The sequence below is a fragment of the Cavia porcellus genome, unplaced genomic scaffold (assembly GCF_034190915.1).
Source record: "Cavia porcellus strain 051 isolate PalLab524CR breed Dunkin Hartley unplaced genomic scaffold, mCavPor4.1 scaffold_9, whole genome shotgun sequence".
Taxonomy (NCBI): Eukaryota; Metazoa; Chordata; class Mammalia; order Rodentia; family Caviidae; genus Cavia; species Cavia porcellus.
In genome coordinates, this window is record NW_026947492.1 from 6349954 (window position 1) to 6373349 (window position 23396).

The 23396-nt window shown below is 51.6% G+C and overlaps 1 protein-coding gene across 2 annotated transcripts; it reads left to right on the forward strand.

Annotated features, from left to right (window-relative positions):
* The first annotated feature begins 2524 nt into the window (after window positions 1-2524).
* Window positions 2525-15865, forward strand: Htr3a (5-hydroxytryptamine receptor 3A). Of its 2 annotated transcripts, none has more exons than XM_063255588.1 (9): window positions 2525-2980; window positions 4770-4936; window positions 7420-7464; window positions 9177-9286; window positions 10689-10858; window positions 12671-12834; window positions 13153-13363; window positions 13471-13692; window positions 15079-15856. In XM_063255588.1, exons 1-9 carry the CDS (start codon window positions 2914-2916, stop codon window positions 15375-15377), a joined length of 1455 nt encoding a protein of 484 aa, XP_063111658.1. In that variant the 5' UTR covers window positions 2525-2913; the 3' UTR covers window positions 15378-15856.
* The last annotated feature ends 7531 nt before the right edge of the window (window positions 15866-23396 follow it).

The window sequence follows — 23396 nt, forward strand, 5'->3', positions numbered from 1 at the left end:
ACACTGGCGCTCTAAGAGGTGCAGAGCAGAGCATTTGGGAGCCATGGTGAGGGCGTAGCAAGCAGTGAAGTATCTGATTGATGATGAAATGACCGCCACGGTAACCTCAAGTGAGTGTGTTAGAGCTGAAGGCCAACCCTGCTACATGGCCACATAAGAGACCTTAGCAACAAATGGTGTAAAGCTGTGTGCAGATTTCCTAGTGCATCTGAACTGGAGAAGTTCCTGCATCGATCTGCACCGGGTTTCTAAGTGGCATGCATGAGTCAAAGGGGCTAGGAGCCTAAGGCCTTTCTTAGGTTCAAGAGCCTAGTTTGGAATTCAAAGTGCTCTCCCAAAGCATGGACCTCTCCAGACTCAGCTTGGAGGCCCCAGAGACCCTGGAGATCCTAGATACCTGGAGACCTGGAGACCCTGGAGACCCCGGAGACCTCGGAGACCCTGGAGACCCTGGAGACTCTGGCTCTTCCTGCCATGACTGTCAAACAAAGGCTCGGAGTGCCTTCACTCTAGGGCATCTGGCTCAACATTCCTACAGGTTTGGGGGTTCCTATTTAACCACACCTCATTTTCTACCACTTTCCTCACCTCTGGCCTCCAGAAGGAAATTCTTAGAGGCTGAGTTTCCCTGTTTTGCTGGGCTCTGCGCATGATGTACAAGCGTGGCCAGAGGTCAAGGGCAGGACTGAACTTTTCAGAGCTGGATCCTGGGGAACGGCCACATGTAGGGACCCCATGAAGGCGCCAGGCTATATGAAGACTCCATAATGCACAGGACTCAGCCCTGACCAAGGCAGTTGTTTATTTTTTAAACTTAATCACAATACAGACTTGCTACAGTATTCTCAGTCTATTCCACACTTACATTCAACTGGAAAAGGAAGGAATTATTTCAGTGTTGAAGTTTGCCGTGATTAATACAGAAGTATCTTGCCTTCAATGCAGTCGAGGTAGTAAAGGCCACACATAGCCTCATGGAGACCTGGGGTAGAGCTCTTTCAAACAGAAACTCGCATCAGTGCTTCCTCGGACAATTTTTTGGGCACATAGTCTGAGTATTGTTAGCTACTTGCCAATTTAACTTACAAAGAGAAACTAAATTCTTTCTTTACACATTTGCTGAGTGTGATGGCTCATGTGTGTAATTCCAGCACACTTCTGAGCATGCTCTGTTTAAGGTCACAAAGGAAAGATTATGGGCAGGTGTGGGGGGTGTGCATGTCTATAATCTCAGCACCTAAGAGGCTGAGGCAGGAGGATTGCTGTGAGTTTGAGGCCATTTTGGGCTACAGTCTGGGTTCAAGGCCAATTTGAACTGCACAGTGAGACCCTCTCTCAAAAGAGAGAAGAAGAAGGAGAAGGAAAAGGAAAGGGAGAAGGAGAAGGGGGAGAGGAGAGGGAGGTGAAGAGGGAGAGGGAGGAAGAGGAAGAGAAGGAAGAGGAGGAGAAGGAGAAGAGAAAGACCACATTTAAAAATGTTGATGATTTGCTATTAAGAAAAAAAGGGGAGGAGGATGGGAGAGTGTATCTGTGGCTTAATTACTTTATTGCACATAATGGGAAAGGAAGAATATGCACTAAAATATTGACGATGTCCGTCTCACCCTATCAAATCAGTGCAGTGGTTCTGATGCGCACACAGGAGGGTGGTGTGACAGGGTAAGTGAAGGCAGAGTCAGCGGGATCGCTTCAGCTGTGGAGTTCAGGAAGGCCTCTGTGGGCAGGGGACCACTGCAGGGAATGAGTAGGGAAGAGACAAGATCTGGCTGGCTTTTTAAACACTTCCTTTAGGTTGGAATACACCAAGAAAAGGACACAAATCGCGTGTGTGTAATGCAATGAATTTTCAGACTAGACATACCTGGTCACCAGGACTGAAATCTCCTTCTAGTCAACGCCACCCCAGGAGTCATCAATACCCTTGGGTCTAACAGCATAGACCAGAGTGAGCTTTGAAAGCTTCATGTAAATGAAATAATGCATTAAAAACCAAAAACAGTGATCATCTCTGGGCAGCAAACTACAAATGGTTTCCATTGTTCTTCATGATTTTTTACTCTAAGAATGTATTACTATTATACTTTTGCTACATATATTTTCTAGCTCTAGTTAAATTTTTAGAAATGTGTAAGTATAAAATGTGCATAGTTTTCCTATATAGATCGTGCTATTTAAATATGAATTTTAGAGCTGGGCGTGGTGGTGCACGTTTGTAATCCCAGCACTGGGGAGGCTGAGGCATGGGAATCCTTGCAAGTTCCAGACAAGCCTGGGCTATAAAATGAGCTAAGGCCAGCTTGAACTGCATAACGACACCCTGTCTCAAAAAGACGAATAAATAAATAAATATGCATATTTACATGATGGCCAAAGGACAGACCTCTGGCAGCAGAGACGTTTGGTCTTCGTGACTAGGGGAATTACGTTGCCTGAGGAGCCAAAGAACTGAGCCTGGCCCAGTGCCAGGTAAACACACTTACCAAGGGACATGAGCGGAGCAGCAGCCTGGTGTCCCTACCCGCGATCAGGCTGCACCCTTGTCCCTAGACCCATGCAGCCTCTGGCCCCAAGTTACTTTTCAGGGAAACATGACCAAGCCACCCCGGTGAGTGGATGGACTGAGCTCCCACTCCGGCCACATGCCGTGAGCCAGGGCGGGCTCCCCTTCCCCTGGTTCCCTCCCCTCCTCCTCCCTGAAACCTGATCCAGCCGAAGGACTGAGGCCGGAAAACTTGGCGGCTCCCCAACTCTGGTGGCCTGCAGAGCACCAAGCTGCAGCCTCAGAAGGTGCAGGCAGCGGCGGGGGAAGCAGCCTGACTGGGCATGAGGCTGGCAGAGGCCGAGCAGACCGGCATTCTCTGGAGCTCACCCTAAGCACCACTCCGGGGCCCTCCCACGCGTGGGAAGCCCGCCATGGCGCTGTGGCTCCAGCTGGCGCTGCTGGCCTTGCTCCTCCCCACATCCCTGGCACAGGGAGAAGGTAAGGAGGTGGGGGACTCGCCACAACTTGGTTGGCTATCTGCAGAGCGGGTGGAGGGTGAGTTAGGGGATGTGCAGATGCTGGAGGGTCAGGACCTCATCACAGATGGACTTGAGGGTGTTCTGAGTCGAGTGTGGGGTAAGACAATAGGACCAGCTGGGAGGGAAGCCTGGCAGCAGCCAGCAGCTCAGAGCCACACAGTGAGGTGCCCGGAGAGGGGCACCTTTTCTGCTTTCCTGGTGCCTGAACTCATCAAACCACCACCACAAAGGGCCTAAGAACCCATTTGGTTGGCCTTTTCCTGTTGTAAAGGGGTCTAGAGAGAGAGTAATGCACCACACAGCTTCTTGGTGGCAGAGCGGGGACCAGAGCTAGTCACCTCTCTTCATCTTCACTGGTCTTCTTCGTTGGGGTTCCCTACAGTTCCCCTCCAGGGCTCACCCCCTCCCGTCCTGACTGCATTGCAATCAAGAGCTTTAGTCGCAGAGGGGTCTGGGTCCTTCTCCTGCAGACCGTGTTCACCCCACAGGAAGGCTTCTCCCCCTACCTGACCATCTTGGAGCACCTGGGCACATGAGAAAGATGCCATCTGTGAGCTGTGCCTGGGAGAAGCTCAGTGGGGAGACAGTGCAAGCCCAGGTGGCAGGGGCTTCCTTGGCTGGGGTACGCTCTGTGCTCCCAGCAAGTCTGCTCCGGGGCCCTCTTGCATCAGTCTGTCTAAAGCAGGTTAGAGTCTCAGTCATGAAAGACAAAAGGGTCCCATTGAACAGATGGGTTGTCGCACTGCAAGTACTGTTCTCACCCTCCCGAGCCTCGGGTCCCTCTGCAAAGTGGGCTGATGCATCAGCCACCCCGCAAGGTATTTGGAGGTTACAGATTCTGTCTGCCAATATGATTCCAGTGGAGGTTTAAAAGGAGTCCCTTACCGTCCCTCTTTTGTGGTCTTTGTCGCTCTGAGAAAGGCTGATGGCTTATCAAGGTAGGTGAAGAGGCATAGGACCCGTAGGGCAGGCAACAAGGGGCAGCGAGAGAGGAGGGCTACAGTGCTCTTCGATGGAAGCCAGGCCTGACAGTTGGGCAATGACTGGGCTTTCGCGTTGCCTTGATGTCTGTCCCTGTGGCTCCTTCTCTGAGAGCATTTCCCTGGATCCCTCTCCATCTCCCCCAACCTCTTTTCCACCCTTGTCCGGTTTGTGCCCGCCACCTTAGGAAGAGGCCCTGGCAAACCTTCCCCTGAAGCACGTGTGGCTATGGCAGGATGCATTTCTGGGAGATGCCATCCTCCCCTTTCTCCTTGCCCGTGCAGATCGGGTCAAGGAGACAGAGTGAGCTGTGCAGGGGTTGCAGTCTGACCTCTGCTGGGGGAGCACTGGCGCAGAGCAGTGGGCTTAGAGAGTGTGCCTGTGGGGCTGGGCTCGCTGTGGCCCTCTAACCCATCAGCGCCACACACACAACCATGCCCTACTTCCTGCTAGCTGCCAGGACGCACCCCCTACCCTCAGCCCACCTCCACTCTGTTTAGGTGGCCTTTTCCTCTCTGCTATCACCTGTCCTGACAAGCTGGCTCCTTGCTGTCCTGTAAGTGAAGGGGCAGGGACCCCTATGTGAACATTCACTGGAATTTTTGGCAGGCTCCTCTACAGACAAAATGATATAGTGATGAGAATTTCAGTTTGTGGGGGACCTGGGAATTTTGGGAGGTGTGGATACATTTGCTTACAAACCAATGCAAGAGAACCAGGGGACAACAGGAGGATCTGATTCTCACTTGAGCTGCTTTCCTTCCTAGTCAGGGGGAAGGGGACAGCCCAGGCTCACAACTCCACCAGGCCCGCTCTGCAGAGGCTGTCGGACCACCTCCTGGCTGATTACAGGAAGAGTGTCCGGCCAGTGCGAGACTGGAGAAAACCCACCACCGTCTCCATCGATGCTATTGTCTACGCCATCCTCAGTGTGGTAAGCGTGCAGCCCCAGTCCCCCACCCACACTTGCAGTGGACCTTAGAAGCCACCCTGTGGGCAGCACGGTGGGTATCTCTGGCCTGGTCCCCGTGGGACCACAGCTGAGGATCCGCTGCAGCAGCATTTGCATAGCTGTTCAGACCACAGACCAGAGTCACGGAGCAAGTTCCCCCACATCCCGACACCAGAAGTCACCTCCTGCACTGGCTGTCCACGCATCGTAGCATGATGGCAACTGTCTCTCGGGGCCAGTGGGGTGAGGTGAAGACTGTCTTGTTCATCTCTGTGCCCTTAATGCCTGACATAAGTCCCTAACACCTGGCAGGTGTCACTAAACAGCGACAGCAGATTGTCAGCCCAACAGATCAATGATCTAATCAATGCTTTCATCAATTACCGTAGCAGTGTGGAGTGGGCTGTGTAGCAGAGGAGGCCAGACATTCTACAGAGATGAGCAAGAAAGCGGTCGCAGAGATGCAGCGTGCGGGATTAGCGCAGGAGAGGCAGGGCTGACCTCACGGGCTCTGTTATGTCAGCCTGCCTGCTCAACAGGGGATAAAACCATTTCTGGAAAGACGCAAGCAAGTGGGTTACCATAGTGCTTCCGAAAGGGGAGCCAGCCGGGAGCACAGCTCAGCAGCATGAGCGCCTGCCTGGCAAGCGCAAGGTCCTGAGTCTGATGCCCAGTATCCAAATTAAAAAATAGAAAGAAAGCAAGAAAGGGAAACTAGGAATTAGATGAGGGGTGGGTGATAAATTTTTTACTTCATGTGGTTTTGTGTTTCTCAATTTTATAGCAAGCACCCCGCCCCCCACTCTTTGTATATAAGATGGTCCTTGCTTAAGGACCTCCCAGTTTAATGACTGAACTTAGAACCGAGGTACGCTGTTTGGCCTTATGTTCTGTGGCTCAGACTTAACGACCCATCTTTTATTTTGTACAGTTCTATCCAACTTGTTTATAGAGCCTCAGTGTTTTTGCTTTTATTTGCATAACTCTCATGTGCAGTACTGTAATATATAACAGAACATAAAACTACAATACTGTACTATGCAATAAAATCAGCAGAAATTACACTACTGTATACATAAGGTGTATTGTACAGAAAAAAGACATTGAGGCTCTGTAAATAAGAGGTACGGAACTGTACCAGAAAAGAAAAAAAAGACAAGTCATAAGTCCAGCAGCAGATCGTAAGTCCAAACACTGTGCCTCAGCTGTAAGTCTGCGTGGAGGACCATCTGGATGACTCGCCTTGAAACAAGCGCAGTTATCTCCATCCTGGCTAAGCCTGGCCCTGTTTCCACGTATTGTATGTACAGAGCTTGGGCTGGGCTTTTCTTTGTTCCTTCAATGGGCTTAAAGCAATGCAAATCAGTCTAGGGGAGGTGCTGATGTGTAGTCTGTGAAGCAAGGCGACAGGTCTTTGTTGCCCCACCCTGTCTCTCACGGGAAGCTTGCATGAGCCAGTGCTGCCATGCGCCATGGCTGGGACAGAGCCAGGAGATTGGAGGCTGTGAACTTCCCAGGGCATAAAAGACTACTCATCAGAGCCTACCCCAAAACATTAGATACTGCCTAGAACTGTGTTATGCGGTGACTCTGCATGTTACAGAGGTGATTTCAGTCCTCCTGCCTAGCCCAGCTTATGGCGCCCACACATTTCTCATATTTCTCAGCATAACTACCCTCATCCCTGAACTGCTCCCTTCTTGACAAAGTAATAAATCCTGGGTTTGGCCCTGAGTCATGGCCTTTTGTTCCGTTAGCCTTCACCCTAGCTGAACGTGGGACTCTGGGCTCCCCCAACTGTAAACATGGCTCAGTATCTTTATTCTCACTGTGGGTTGCACTGGACGTGGTAAATTGAAATTCACTCGGTGAATTCCAATAACTTTTCCATGGGATTACAAATGCAAACTTCCTGGACTGCAACGTGGTCTGGGAAGGGCTCTCTATAAACTCAAATTGTCATTAAACTGGTAAGTCATTAAATGAGCAATATCTGTAATTAAGTTATACATAATATGTAACAAAGCTACGTACAACTTATAGTATATATCAGTGGTGGTGAACCATATGTGTTATCTATTTTCCCTTTAAAACAAAAGACATTAATGCATGAGTTATTTTTTCTAACCTAAAACCTCAGTATTCAGGTTTACTTGCCGTGTTGGCCCTTTGGGATACGTAAGTGGGTTTTGGGGTGCAGTGTGGGCCCTCATCTCTAAAAGGCTTGCCATCACTGTTATATATTATTTACAGCATAATACATAAAATATAGAGATACAGAAGAGAAAGTACAAACTGTCTGCATACCTTCTAGCATAATTATGTAACAGTAAATGACCATGATGGAGGTATTCATAATTTTTAAGATGAATATTGTGTAATCCAGGGAATGAGTCACATTTACACAACTCATTTTGGGGATGATGCATGCAGACCACCTGACTGAGCTCCCCTTCCTTTCCCAGGATGAGAAGAATCAGGTACTGACCACCTACATCTGGTACCGGCAGGTGAGTAGAGCAGTCCCCCACGCAGCCCCACTTTCCCATCCAAAGGAGTCAGCAGTCCCAGGGACTTTCATGAGGAAAGGCTGGGGGGCAGTTCAGAGGCACACTCAGCATGAGATCCAAGACCCTGGAATCGTCTCATATCCGGAAAGGGTGTGTGTGTGTGTGTGTGTGTGTGTGTGTGTGTGTGCGTGTGCGGGGAAGCCCCGATCCCTTTTGAAGTTTTTCACAGCATTCCGGAGAAGTTCTTGTCCAGCGTCTGTTGAAGGATTACTTCCAGCACCCAGGAACTCACAAGGCAGCAACTTCACTTTCAATCAGTTCTAGTTGCTAGAAAGTTCTTTCTTCTATTAAGTCAAAGTGGACAAAAGCCACATTGGGTCAAACAGGGTGATTCCATTCACTGAGCCCTTAGGGCCTTGGCTGTGTCCACACTGGTCTAGCTTCTGATGAACACAGGGCTTGGCCAGGCACTGGCTTTGGGCTTGTGGAGGAGGGGACAGCTGCTCCCATAGGCAGGTCTAGCAGCTGCTGGAAGTGGGGAAAGAAATCTGAGCAGAAGGGAAAGGGAAGTGGCTGAGAGCAGGGGCAGGAGGATGAGGATGGCTCACAGAGACCAGCCAGGAGGCCCTGCAGACAATGCTGGTGCATACGGGCCTCTGAAATCCTCTCTCATAGCCATGGACACTCTTCCGGTTCCAGCATCCACGTGACAGGAAATGGGCACAGGAAGAAGCCTGAATGTTGGCCGCTTAATACAAGCATGCCTTGGAACCCCTTTCCCCTTCTGGACCTTTAGGGTCACCTGTCTGGCTCAGTAGTTGAAGTTGGCAGAGAGGCAAAGTCAGTCCACCCAGCAATGAGGTCAAAGACTGGAATTAAAGACACTAACTCGATTGGGTCCTGGCTCACAGTGAGCTCGCAGACTAATAGAAGCAACAGGTACATAGACAGACCATGAATGTGTAGCATAACGGCTACTCCACCGTGCATGGGAGCACGACGAAGGCTCATATCACCCAGCCTGGACCTGGGGTCCAGGGAGGTGTCGTGGAGAAAGGAGCACAGATGCCTTGGCTCAGGTTAGAAGGGCCGGTGGGGAAAGGCACTCGGAAAGAAGACAGAGATTGCAGCATGGGAGAAGGAGCAGGTTCACAGAGATGTGGAGGTCTCCATGGTGTTTAACCATGCCAGGCTGAAGTACAGAATTTACCAAAAGGTGTGGCCAAAAGTGAGCCTAAGGGGATCGGTGGAGGAATGCATAGGTTCATAAAGTTTAACTAGTTTAAGGTCAGTGGGGGCACGACCAAAGACTTTCCAATGTAGCTTTCAGAATGTCCAATCAGGCATAAGAGTAGAAAATGCATTAAATGAAATATAACAATAGCCACCTCTGCCCTGTGAAGAGGGTGCTGTTATCCCCATTTGTGTGTCTGCAGGCCCAGAACCAGGAAATCATCTGTCCAAATTCCTGGAGTTGATGGGTAGCGCATTGTAGCAACTGTGTCTGTCCATATTGCGTGCATGAAGGGACAGGGTTAGGACAGAGTGAGGGGAGGGGAGTCTCTGTTACTGTTGAGTTATTTGGGTGCTATCGACACCCAGATTTTTGCAGAAGATGCCCATTTGTCGCCTGGGCATGGGGGATGAAGTCTGAGTTGCAGGTGAGCCTGATAGTGAGAGGCTGCCTGTGACCATTCCCACTCTTCTCCCAGTTCTGGACGGATGAATTTCTCCAGTGGAACCCCGAGGACTTTGACAACATCACCAAGTTGTCCATTCCCACGGACAGCATCTGGGTCCCGGACATTCTCATCAACGAGTTGTGAGTACTGTGACCACACACTGGGCGGGTGGCTCAGCGGCTAGAGAAGCCAGGCACTGGCTGACAAGATCATTGCAAGACTCACACTTGCCCGCTGTAGATAAAGTTAGCTTGCATTCAGTCTCCTTCGTTTTTGCTTTCTTCCCTTTGATAAAGCTTTCTCTTTTTTCTGTGCCTGATGCTGAAACTCTGCACTTATTAGTCCAAGGGCCCACGTCACAGGGAAAGGAGCCAGTGCATGAACACACACTGAGTTATAATAGCCTAATGGGGACAGCTGCATTTTAAAGGGGACGGTTGTGTTTTTGGAAGGAACAGAACATTGATGGCAGCCACTGCACCTGGCCTCAGAAGAGATTCAGAGCTAAGAAATATGTTCAAACCTCCCAAGCCACACAAGTACCTAACTAACCATAAACTGCATCGCCAGTTTGAAACGGATCCCATCAACCTTTATTTCCAACAGCCAAACACGGTCCCCCTTGACCCCAATAAAAGACTTTGCACCCCTTCTGCAAGTTCATGCAGGGTCCTCCCGCTGGACTTCTGAATTCACAGGCAGGTAAAATGTCTGGGGAAGTGGATAGAAAGCGGAAGGGGACAACTGTGTCCCCCACTTACTACTCACAAAACTTCCCAGCTCCACAGGGCCCCACTGACTTTCTCCTAAGGGAGGAAGTTGACCTGGGCCCTGCCCCTCATGTCCAGCCTACCTCACTGAAGGGGTTCTGGGAAATTCATTCTCGGCTGGGAATTCCAACCCCAACACTGCAGTGGCCCAAGTCTTGATTCTGCATCTCTAGCCTGGTCCCACACAAGGCTGAAGCCCTGGGCCCCAGCTCAGTTAGTAATGCCACTGTGCTCACTCAGGAGAGCCTGGGGGTCTAGAATATGCCAAAGGAATAGGGTAAAATCATACTGGACCTCTAGGATTTCCTTAATTCCTACCCACAAACTCTCCAGATGACTATTTTAGTCTCACATTTAAAGACTTCTAGGAAAGAGGAGCAAAAAAATGGCAAAGTCAGGGCGCAATGTTGTGCTCCTTCCCCAAGCCTGCATTAATGCAGCGCCGTCACTCAGGCAGTGCATCTCTGCCTGGCCCAGCAGCAGGAGTGTGTGACCACACAGGCAGCTGGGCAGGGCTCCTGTAGCCTGTGGTTTTGGGGTCCATGCATGCCTTTCCTGCTCTTTGTGGATAGATATTAGGTAAATATTGGGGACACACCCTTTTCTACGGGGAGACAGCCTTGACCATGGCAGGCCATCATGCAGAAGCCTCCAGGTTGTCTTGCTGTTTGTACTCTTCATGCATTTCTTCTCCTGGGCTGCTCAGAGACTTTCCCACTCCTGGGGCTGGATGTCTCCGGAGCCCCCTAATTGACCCTTCTCTCCTGGCCAGCGTGGACGTGGGGAAATCTCCAAATATCCCCTACGTGTATGTTCGGCATCAAGGTGAGGTGCAGAACTACAAGCCCCTGCAGGTGGTGACTGCGTGTAGCCTCGACATCTATAACTTCCCCTTCGACGTGCAGAACTGCTCCCTGACCTTCACCAGCTGGCTGCACACCAGTGAGTATGTGGGCTTTGGGGGTCAGGGCCAGAGCTGGGAAGGCCTAGGGGAATCTGGACGAGGTCTATTCTCTAGGATACATCCCCCTTATTCAACTTACCACTCTTTTCTTTCTTCTTGGCAGTGCTGGGGATCGAACCCGGGGTCTCACTCACACTAAGCACACACTACCCTTGAGCTGTGCTCGCAGCCCCAGCCACTTATTTTCTGAATGTTCCTGCACTCCTGCTGCCTCCTTCTCCAAGTGGGATCGATGCTGCTGCCCTCCCTTCCTCCCCTAGTTGTTCTAAGGATTTAGTGAGACAGTTGAACTGACTGCAGCATGTCAGTAAGGAATGATTCTTTTCCAGCATCCCAAACAGGACTGACACCAGCCGCCTCTAGGACAGACAGACATACCCACTTCTCCTCAGCGCCCCTCCCAGCCAAGCCACCCTCCTGCCTGCTCCGTCATCCCCATTAACTTGCTACCTAATTCGCTCGTTCATTTTTTTCTTTTAGTACATGTGTGCGGGTCATACGGCTTACAATCATTTCACTCGTGCTCGTGCTCCTCGCAGCAGCCAGTGAGCTCTGAGCAAAGTACAAATCCGACTGAGTCACCTGAAGCCCTCGATGGCTTCCCACAGTCCTGGGACTCAATCCAAGTCCTTGACCTGCTGCCCTGCGAGGGTGCAGCACCCCGCCTCCTCTGGCGTGTGCTCCCCTGAGCTCTGCCCCTGCCCTGCTGCCTTCTCCTCCAGGCCCCCAGTCCCTTGTCACTTCCCTTTATCACATCCAGGTTCTTCACCCCCCCAGTCTCACCCAGCTGGCCACCTCGCTGTTCAGCCCTGGGTAGCTCCCTAAGGAGCAGCTCCTAGGGACAAACCTCTCCTTCCCAAATGAGGCCATAGCTGCTGTAAAATTTCAGAATCACTCTAATCATACGTATCAATACCTGTTCAGTATCTATTTCTGCACAGACATAAAGTTAGATGGGGATGTGAGTTCTTGTTGCCATTGGATACCTAGCACAATGTCTGGCCCAAAGGGAAGTTCTTGGCAAATTGTATTGAGTGGGTGAGTTCCAGGGGCTCACTAGATGGCGAGGACATGAGCGCTGTCTGTCTGTGAAAAGCAGCTCTGCCTGTCCATCTGTGCATTATGCTATAGTATGGTGATAATCTATAACCTTGACCAAAAACCAAGCTATAGAGAAGGCTGAGGCTTTTTGAGCTCCATCCTCAATATCAAAGACTTCTCCAGTAACTCCCTCCAGCAAGATTTAACCTCTTCTATCAGTATAAGCTCCATTAAGTACACTCTTCCTGCTCTTTATATCCACATGGTGGGTGTTCATATATGCACACTCACACATCATTCTGGAAAGTACCTATTGCATGTACCCTACCACACACATGTGCATTTTTAGAGCTGCTAGCCCCTAAAAGGAAATTTTTCTTATTTTCCTAATTCATCTTCAGAGACAGGTAGTTCTATCAACGCAAAGGTGAAGAATGTTGAATTTATTTCCCAAAGACTCAGTCTAGCAGAGAAACTTAGAATGCTTTTGGCAGGTGTGGTGGCCTGTTGGGCTCTTTGCACTGTGCTGTGTGCTTCTCCCCAAGACTTCCTCTGTCCACCCTGCAGACCTGTGAGATAGGCACAGAGTGCCATGGAGCTTTGCTTTATAGCTAAGGAAACCAGGGCTGGAGGTTGGGGCAGAGGCCAGAAGCCCGGGGTGGGCATCAGGGTTCCTTGATCGCTGCCCACGCCACTCTCCACCATCCAGGACTCAGATTCCACCGCTGGCCTCATGTCTTTTGTCTCAGTCCAGGACATCAACATCTCCCTGTGGCGCTTGCCAGAAAAAGTGAAGTCTGACAAGAGTGTCTTCATGAACCAGGGCGAGTGGGAGCTGCTGGGGGTGCTGACCGAGTTTCTGGAGTTCAGCGACAGGGAAAGCAGAGGCTCCTTTGCAGAGATGAAGTTCTACGTGAGTGGGAGTGGCTGGGGAAAGTGTGACAGAAACTCCTAGAGTTTCACAGCCAGGGCGCTAGAGGAGCATGCTGGGAAGAACTTCCACAGCCCCAACCCAGGGTCTGCCACATCCCCTTCAGGATCGCTTCAGCAAAGCAATGGACTGTTCCTTCCTTATCCCAGATAATTGTAAGCCTGGATGGCGGGGCGGGGCACGGGGCCTCTGCACAATCCAGGTCAGAAACTCCTGCAAGGGAGGGCGGGCTGAGGTCTTGGTTCCTGAGTGCGAAGCTGTCTGTCTCCGGCTCTCTCTAAGCTTCTCTCTTGGTCCCAGGTGGTCATCCGCCGGCGGCCTCTCTTCTATGCAGTCACCTTGCTGCTGCCCAGCATCTTTCTCATGATCGTGGACATTGTGGGCTTCTACCTGCCCCCGGACAGTGGGGAGAGGGTCTCCTTCAAGATCACACTCCTCCTGGGATACTCAGTGTTCCTGATCATTGTGTCTGACACGCTGCCAGCCACTGCCATCGGCACCCCCCTCATCAGTAAGGCCTCCCGAGGGAAGGGCTCACGCAGCCTGATGAGGGCCAGCTCCTCCCACCTCTTGGGTGTGTGTGTGCTGCATCCTCTGACACTGTCCCTTGCTACGCAGGTGTCTATTTTGTGGTGTGTATGGCCCTTCTGGTGATAAGTTTGGCTGAGACCATCCTCATTGTGCGGCTGGTGCACAAGCAAGACCTGCAACAGCCCGTCCCCCTCTGGCTTCGGCACCTGGTTCTGGAGCGAATCGCCGGTCTTCTCTGCTTAGGAGAGCAGCTGACCTCCCACAGGGGCCCAGCCACCTTGCAAGCCACCAAGACTGATGACTTCTCAGGTGAGAGAGGAAGGGGAGAGCCACACCCAGAGGGGCCATTTCCAGTCTGGTTTCAGGGACACTGTAGGGGGTCTATGCAGGGTGTGGTGTACAAAGAGTCTGGGACAGCCTGGGGACTGGATGAAACCTTGTACATGGCACCGCACATCCAGGCTTGCTGGGAGCAGGTAGACTTCAGCCGAAGGTGTCAGTCTAGACACCCGCTTCACTTTCATGCTTTTCATAAGCCCAGCTGTGGACAGGTAGCATGGAAGTCCTGGAGTCTGTGCGTGTCGGGAGCTGAGTACTTGGGGCTTTGAAAGCCCTCCGAGGTGAACCTGAAGTGAGGTCACACAATGCTCCGTGGGTGGTTATGGCCTCCTGGCCCCATACAGTGAAATGCTGCTGCTGGGGTTTCTAAAACTCTCCCACTGTAAGCATCCCAGAGCCCAGGTCCCTCCGAATTCCAAACAGCTATGGGGCAGAGAGATGGGTTCAGAGACATACTAAACACAAAGCTCATACTGCCTGGACTGGCAGTTTGTTCACTGAGTACCTTGTGCCAAGCATGTACAAAGCATTTCTCTACATTATCACATCTGAGACTCATGAAAACCCAAGACAACTGTCATTCTTGGGTCTCAAAGGAGGAAACAGCAACATATAAATGGTAGATAGCTTGCTTTCTGTTTCAGAACCAGAAACTGCAAGAAACATGATTGAACCAGCCCCGCCCACCTCTAGGCTTGGGTTTTTAATTTTTCCTCTCCATTCTGCTCTTTTTCATCCCCCCTCCCAACTGGGTCCAAGCGTTCTTCTGGCCCATCTAAGGCCATGAGCCAGTGCACTGATTTTACTAGTGAAGGTCACTATTTCTGAAGGTGTCCAGAAGGACTTGGGGTCCTGGAAAGGAGCCATCCCTTTCATAGGCAAATGATACGGCAGAGAGAGCAGTGAACTGGGACTCCAAATACCTGGTCTAGGTGGTCTTGCCATTAAACGATGAACCAGCTTTGTTAATCACTTAGTGTCTCTGAGCTTCAGCACCATCATTAAAAAGTAGGGGCAGTAATCACCCCAGCTCTGACTCTCGTGGGGCCATCAGAACCTTCAAATGAAAGGATGGATGTCAGATTGCTGTGGAAATCCTTCAGGATTAAAAACCGCCCAGGAGGGTAAACACTAATCTCATGATGCTGCTGACTTGGGGAGGGGTAAAGGGTGTGGTTAAGGTGAGGCTTTTAAAATTAGTTAAATTGGATGGTGACTATGCACATATGTGCGTTATTCTAAATATGTCTCAAGTTGTTCATAATAAAAATTGCTGCCGGCTGTAGAGAAGACAGCATGATGCTCAGAACAGCCCACCGGCCTCCCTGTCTCACCCAGGTTCTACCCTTCTTCCAGCTATGGGAAACCACTGCGGCCCTTTGGGAGGACCCCAGGACTTGGAGAAGACCTCTCGAGGCAGAGGCAGTCCACCCCCTCCACCGCGGGAGGCCTCCCTAGCCATGTGTGGGCTGCTGCAGGAGCTGGCCTCCATCCGGCACTTCCTGGAGAAGCGGGAGGAGACGCGGGAGGTGGCCCGAGACTGGCTGCGTGTGGGCTCTGTGTTGGACAAGCTACTCTTCAGAGTCTACCTGCTGGCAGTGCTGGCCTACAGCATCACCTTGGTCACGCTCTGGTCTGTCTGGCATTACGCCTGAGACATCACAGCCTGGCAGTGCAAGCAACATGGAGCTGGTTAGGATGGGAATGGAGAATTTCTGCTTCAGGGCCCGGGGATGCTGGAGACATTCCCAACACACAGATGGAGCCCCAGCCTCTCTCTGTGTTCAATGCCAGGTCACCTAAGCAATTCCAATTTGGACCTCCCTGCAAAGCCCAATGTTCAGTACCTTTAATCCCCTCACACCCAGAAGCCCATCATGGCTTTAAAACATCTAGATCATTCCCTACTTCCATTCTACTTATCTGTGCAACAAATCTCAGTTTCCCCAGAGGCTTTCCTCTGAATAAGGCACTTGGAATTCTGCTCATCTCCACCGACCTTGTTTTTTTGATAAAGAAAACACCAACTCTGTTACATGGGCCTGATAGTTTTGCACCCGGTTCATCCAGTCCCTGACATCAGCCCCTTCTTAACATTCGTGCACTGGGGGGGGGGGATAGATAATAAAATGCAGTGAACCTTAAACTCTCTACTTCACTTTGTCAGCAGTTGGGGAAAGGTGGATGGGCGGAAGAAGTTTATAATTATCATGAGGCTTCAGGATTATCTATAGTTTTCAGGGAGTTAGGAAGTGAAATGGTAGCTGTTATGAAAAAGAAACAGTAGGCTGTGGAATTTGCATATGGTGTGAGAGTCCCGGCTGTGGAGACTTAGCAATAGAGGAGAGAGAAGAAGAAGCTCAACTCTGCTCCGTGGAAAGATTCTAGAAGGACTTACATAGTTCTACGATTGTTCTGGGCTCAGGGTCTCTCTGGGAGCAAGCAGGCTGTCTCCCTGCAAGAGGAGTCTGCGATGGAGACAAGGATTTCAGGACCATGGCCAGCACCCGTCGGTTAGTCACATAGGAAACACCAAGAAACCAGAGCCTTAGCTTACCCTTCGGAATCCTCAGAGCCTGGCCCTGGCAGCCCACTGGAAAACTGAATCATAAGAGAGAGATAGGTATGGGATAATGTTTTCTGATCTTCTCACATCCTGTCCCTGTGTCCCAGAAATCAGTATTCAAAGAAGAGGAATGCTAGGTCCCACCAAAGGTGACCTGTTCTGGTGTCCACAGTGCATGGATGACATTTTCTCTGCTCTCCAATGGTCACTCTAGCTTTCTCCTTCTATGCCTTGTTATGCCTGACATTCAGAAAGAATTGTGGAGAGGGATAGACCATCCAGGTTAAAGGGAAGGGACCCAAAGGAATTACATCGGATGAATCCGAACATGTCCACTGATATTCCCACTCTTCTGGGCCAGCCAGTTGTTACAGACTCAGCAAGGAATCTGTGAAATTGTAATCTCCCCTATCCCCAGTCCTGGAGTCTGGATGGAGGGCAGAACTGTGGGCCCGAACCCTGGGTTCTGCATGTCTGAAATGGCCTGCCGGCTGAGGAAGGGTCTCACTTGGATTGATTTATTTCTCTCAGCTTCTCAGCCCAGTTCCCCAGCACACTGGACTCACTAATGACCACCTGACTATTCATTCCTAAGGTCACCTGGCATTCAGGTCTCATCTTTACACCCTGGACACATGTGCTTTTGATGTTACTTAAGGATTGTGTATTTATTTTTGTTTTGCTGGTGGGTAGGAAGAGGGAATGGCCTCCACTCACCACTGTTGCTTCTCTCTGAACAAGCCTGGGCAAAATATGGGGGCTGTTCCTCTTCCCTCGCTTAAGATGGCTTTAGGATCTTGGCTTTAGGACCAAAAGCTGCCCTACTCCATTAGGACCTGCCTGGGTCCGCCACACTCTTAGGTGATTCTCACGTCTCAGGTTGCAGGGAACCTGGACAGTCTGGCACTGTCAATGCACCACTGGTCAGTAAGTGGGTGGCTATTGACAAAATGTCCAACCAGAGAGCTAGTAAGACACTAATCAGCCTATTGATTCTCCATCTCCCCCACCTCACCCTTCACCCACAATCAATGGGGCGACAGAGCCCAGCATTGAGGCAGCCAATTAACTACCCTGAGAATGAGGCTCCATGTGTAACATCTTCTGCTCCACTAGCTACAGCCAATCAGCTCATCGATCTGGCATTTGGGCTGGGCTGCCCGGGAATGGGAAACTGAGGCCTAGGACCAGAGAACCCACCCTCACCCCAGTGCACTAGCTCCTGTCCATCATTACTGACTTTGGTCTTCTCCCAAGGAGACTTTTGTCATGTGCGTGGGATGCACACACCCAGAATTCCCCTCCCAATTGGTGCACTTTCCAGAACCTGCTCCCATGTCTAGCCACTTGGGCCATTTCTCCGCATCCTGGGCTAAGTAGAGAGAACATCAGAAGTACTTGTGCTTCTCAATACACTTCCCAAATATTCCAGATTTTCATTTCATTCCCCATCTGCCTCTTTCCAAAGCTATCATTTCTACTAAAAAGATTCCATCAAAGATTTTTAACAATGCCCGTCAGGCCCTCCAGCCCTCTCTGAGCTCATGATTGCTGTTGGCACCTTTGCCCCTGACTGCCGCTGGGCTCCAGGCTCTCAAGATGCCTCCCAGTGGTGGACACTCAGGGGCTTCCAGAAGTCCAGCAGGGAGGCTGAGCTCAGAGGACGGGGCAGGGGTGAGGGGAGATTTCTCTGAGGGCCTCCGGAGGAGGAAAAGTTTCCTGGCTGGATAAGGAGGGAGAAATGTGGTTCGGCATTCACAGGCCAGATTCTGCTCCCTCACCCCCTCCCCCCAGCCTCGGAATCAATACATTTTGAATCTAATCTAATAACAGAGATTTAACGAGGGGATAATGCGCGTGGAGCTGCCAGGCTCTTTGTCTTCCTTTCAAGCGGCAGCTGGGGCCCATTATCCGGGGACAATGCCCCATGCTAATCGCTCCCTCTCCTCCCTTCCAGGGCTTGGGGAGGGGTGGTAGACAGGAGAGGGCAGCTCCGCCCTTGATTGGAGGGAAGAAGAGGGGTACTGGCAGGGAGGATGGGGTCCAGGAGGATCTTGCCAGTCCCCGCACAGCCATCCTGACCTGACACCAACCCACTGGCCTCGTCCCCCAGCCACACCGTGCCCTGACTAGCAAGGAGTCCAGGAGCCCTGCCGCTGGACACAGGCAGCACACAGTCAGTGCAGCCCAGGGCTGGAGCTGGGATTTGTGGGGTTTTCCCCTCTACCTTGGCCCTCTGTGATCCCTTCCCCACCGAGGCCTGTGATTGGCCAGCCCTGACTGCCTGGGCTGGAGGATGAAACCCTGGTCTTAGGAAACAGAATGCTCCTCTCTGGAATAGATGCCTCCTCCACACCATCTCGCCCTTCTGTTTGGAGTGCGGACACCAGACTGCAGAAAAATCTTCCTGACAATAATTTTCTAACAGGAGTGAGGGCAGCAGTCTGAGACAGAAGGAGTAAAATCCCGTTTCCTAGACACCTGTGCACAGAGACCTTTGTCTCTCCAGCTCAGTAAGGGGCAGGAAAGGGAGGGAGCTCTGCCTCAGCCTCCGTCAGCACTCTAGTGGGTGTACCTAGAACAGCACCCAGATGCTTGGCCACCCCCATTCTTTTCTGAACCACACTTACAGGGGGACAATACAACAGTGCTGCGTGCAGCAGGGGACCCCATATGTGAAGTTTGGTCCCATCAGAGGCCGCTGGCTGTGGAGGTGACTTGTGATTACTTCCTGTGAGCCTCCAGGAAGGGACATTCAGCTTCTCATATCAGTGATCGGCTCGGAGGTGCTGTGGGCACCATGCCCCAACACGGAAACCATGCCCCGAGAGATCGTGCGGCTGAGGCAGAGGTGTCAAGTGGTACAAAAGCCCTCCTTGGACCCTGCATGATTGGAATGATGAGAACTGCTCCACATGGGCACTGGGATAGAGGCTTCCATATTTCTTGTATATTTGCTTATTCTTCGAGGCAGGACTGCAGCTGAACCCAGAAACACTCTACCACGGAGCTACATCCCTAGATTCCTCTAATTTTGAGTCAAGGTCTTGCTAAATTGTCCAGGCTGGCCTCCAACTTTCATCCCTGCCTCCTGACCCTCCCCAGTGGCTGGGGTCACAGGCACGTGCCACCACACCTAGATACAGTCTCTGAGGTGAGCTGGACTCCTACCATGGGTCCCCCCAGCAGGGGCTATGTCCTGTGCCTCTTTCTCATCTCATCTCATCTCAGCCCATTCATAGCTTCCTGGCATAGAGTTCCTCCCCAGAGCCTTACTGCCACATCGTGGGGGTCCAGCCCGATCCCGATTGGGTCTCATCTACCAGTGCTACCTCCTGAGCCCCTGTGCCTGAAAAGAAAACAAAACTCTCGGCAGAGAGACGCACCAGGACTATGCCATCTGGGAGAGTTGGGTCCTACAAATTCAGCTGTGTGTGCGGGGGATGGGGGTGGAATGGACTTGGCGCTCAATACTCAGAAGTATTTATTTTACAGCTCTGACAGATGTCCATCTTTGGCCAAGGTGGGCCTCAGCTCTGCCTTCTAGATTCTGTCCACAAGGTGGCAGCAAAGTCCATAAAGTCTATGGCAGGATCCTATGAAGGTTTTAGTGTCCCCTTCCGTTTGCCCTCCCTGCATCCTCATCCTTCCACAGAGGCCTTCCTTCAGGGGTGCCCCTTTGCTCTGGGACAGCGCTAAAGATGTTGTTCCAGATGTTTCATGCCCCTGCTGACCCACTGGCCAACTGGGGCCATGGCTTCAACCAGATCACACAACTGCCCAAACGTGCCACGGCACAAGGGCTCAGGCTTGGACCACCACTGGGCTACATACTTGGTCAATTATTTTTTGAGGCAGGATTTCACTATATAGTTAGGCTACCCTTAAACTCACAGCGATCCTCCTGCCTCAGCCTCCCAAGTGCTGGGATTACAGGTGTGCGCCACCATGCCCAGCATCATTCTATCACTGCATCTTCCTGCTCACGTGATGAGGTACTGGTACCCATGGCAGTGAAGTTCCCCAAGCTCTGTAGAGGACTCACCTTCCTCTTCTGCTCCTGTCTCCCCGGCCTAACTCTAGGCCTCCCACACCTGCTCTGAGATGCTCCTCATGCTCCTGGAGGGAAGGATGGAGGGGGTTGCTGGAAGCAGGAGCAGGGGACGTGGTTCGGCAGCTGTGGCCGGGGGAGGCCTCTGGCAGGGACTCACTGCCCTAAGCCTCTGCTGGGCCCAAGTCGGCTTTTAATGACGGGCCTTCTTTACCCACCAGGCTAATGTCTGTGACACTGCTGCTGTCTCGTGCCAGTGGTGTGTGTTTCTTGCTACTGCTGTGATACATCTCCAGCTTGAGACAAACTGGCAATCTCACAGCTCCGGAGACCACAGTGGACCCCCGGCTGCTCTTGCTGGAGGCTCTGGAAGAGAATCTCACTCCCTGCCTTTTTCAGAGTATAGAAGCTGCCTGTACTTCTTGGCTCAGGGGCCCTCCCAGCTTCCAAGCCAGGAGCCAAAAGTCTGTACACCCAACACACACATGCACACACGCACACACACGCACATGCATATACATATCTTGTATCCAGGTTCTAGAAACTAGAGGAGGGGCATCCTCGGCAGAGGATAGTACCACTCTGTCTGCTACTCTGAGATCTTGAGCAAGTTGCTTAACTTCTCTGTGCCTCAGTCCCTCATCCGTAAAATCCGCAATAACATCAGCATCTAAGTTTTGAGATTTTTGTGAGCATAACAAGAGCCAATGCAAATAGAGGCTCCAGCATAAAGCAACTACTTGATAAATTTCAACTGTGGTTTTATTATTGCTCGGATGCTTAAATCTTGATGCATTTGATGGGGCAAAGGTGTGGCGCTGTGCTTCACAGGCCATTGGATTAATATCTGTAAACAACGTTAATACTTTCTTCTAGACAGCATTCATTTGTGTGACGGTTTTATGAGGAGGAAGATTGAGGTCCTTTATAACCTTAGGAGACAGAACAGGAAAACAGATCCGTGGAGGCGAAGATTCCAGGGCCCCAGCCCAGCAGGAGGAAGAGGACAAGGCTGAGACAGCCTGGGCCTTTCCTTGCCTCCGCCCCAGCTCTACTCACCCTGGGGAAGAGGTGTTTAGGGGTGGCAAGGGCTTCCAGAGCCAAGGAGTGTCCCACTCAGAGTGGGTGTAGCATCATTTCCTCGGGAGCCTGCTGTTCATCCTTGTCCAAGACTGTGCTTAGAGGTGGGTGCACAGGACCCCAGCCCCAGGCCGGGGAATCCTGCCTTTCCATCCAAGTGGCATCCCATCAGGAGACCGTGCTCCAGCTCCACACTCCATCCTCTCCCCTTGCCTGGCATCTCCATTCCTTGCCCTCTTTCTGTGAAACTCAAATGTACTTGCCATTCGGGTTTGTCACAATTCCCGGAGGATGAAGACAGCCAAAGCAAATAAAGGCTGGAGGACAGAGGGGAGTGGGAGTACCTCCTCCTGCAGCCTCACCGCAATGCACTCTTTCCCCCACGCTCCCTGGCTTCCAAAGTTGTAAGACTTGTATTTTTGTGGCTCGCTGAGCCTTTGTCCTGGCTCCCTGTCTGCAGGCCCCTGAGGGATATTCCTCATTCTATCACGCGGTGCCTGACCCACAGGCCGTGTAGTTTGGGGTGGAAAGGGCCTACCAGCTTAAGGGCAGTGGAGTGGAGTGGCGCTCGGGAACCTGGGTGGCCACTGGAGGCCCCGAACTCATTTCCTCTGTGAACGTTCTCTGAGGTCTTTAGCAGAATGAATCATGATCCCCCAAACAGCCACGCTGTGCTGCAGCCGCTCTGGGCTGTGTCTACTAAGATCATGAATTCCTACAGCAGGGATTTGGCTGAATTCCTACAGCACAGGACCCGGCACAGGGTAGAAGCTCAATACCTGTTGAGTTAACAGCAGAGGTGACACTGTGGGTTCCGTGGGTGGAACCCCTGTTCTGTCGGAATGGTGACAAAAATGCTCATCTGAATGTTCGGAGGCATTTCTTGGAATGGGGGCACTAGTGATAACTGCACGTGGACAGGATGGCATTAAGTGGGGTGTGTGGCCATGGTCTTGTCCCTTCCATGACTGAGGAGAGACCTGAGCCCCAGGCTGATTAGACTGTGAGCTTCTGACCCTCAGATCGTCCGGTCAGCCTCCTAGAAGTGTGACTACTCAGGCTGGAGGGGGAGGAAGGACGGAGGTCCCCATGCAGCCTTTGTCCAGTGTGTGGTCATGGTTTTTCCCTTGAGGTTTGCTTCAGAGACCAGGAGGATTTCCTGTGGGGTCATAGGTCACATGCTGTACATCTCAGTAGAGATGACAGGAGTGCTGGCCTGGCCTCCACCCTTCCCACCACCAGGAAGAAGAGTGGGCTGGTTCTGGAACAGGCCTCAGACAGACAGAGGGGGCACCAACCCAGCCCCTTGCCCTCTCTCACAGGAAATGACACACAGTATGGGGTGCCGTGTGGAGGGGCTTGGCGAGGATGTGTGCCCTAGGACTGACAGTTGGCTGGATTGACTAGAGATGTTCACTAGGTAAGCTGTTGGCTGTTGTCTTTAAAATTTTTTTTTTTTTGAGAGAGAAGAAACCCATCAGCTCCCTGCAGAGTAAAAAGTGCAATTGTTTTTGCTGAAGAGAAGAACTGGATTTGAGTTTCTCTTGAGCTTTCTGACAGCTTCTTGGAGACTCCCCAGAGTTTGGGAACAGCGCAGAAATTCCCTGGCGATAGGCCCTGTCTAGGCAGCCACACCCACCAGACTCCTGTTGTAAGAAACAAAGAAGAATGCCCGTGGGACAAGAAAACCCCCCTGAGGTGTATGGGGGAACTGAGGTCAGTGTCAGCATCCCCCGAGTGCCCCCAGGGCTCCAGGTTCACAAGGGTTTCTGCAGGTTGTGCACTTTTATGAGGATTTGGATGTGAATGGATCCCCTGGAGCGGTACCATCAGAAAGTGTCCATCACCTGCCTTTATACTTGGTCTCGCTCCCTAGATCTGGTAAGTTCCTACCCAGCCTCCAAGATCTAACCAATTTCATCTCTGAAGTCCTAGAGCAGCCCCTTCTGCAGGTCTCCACCAGCCCACCCGGGCCTC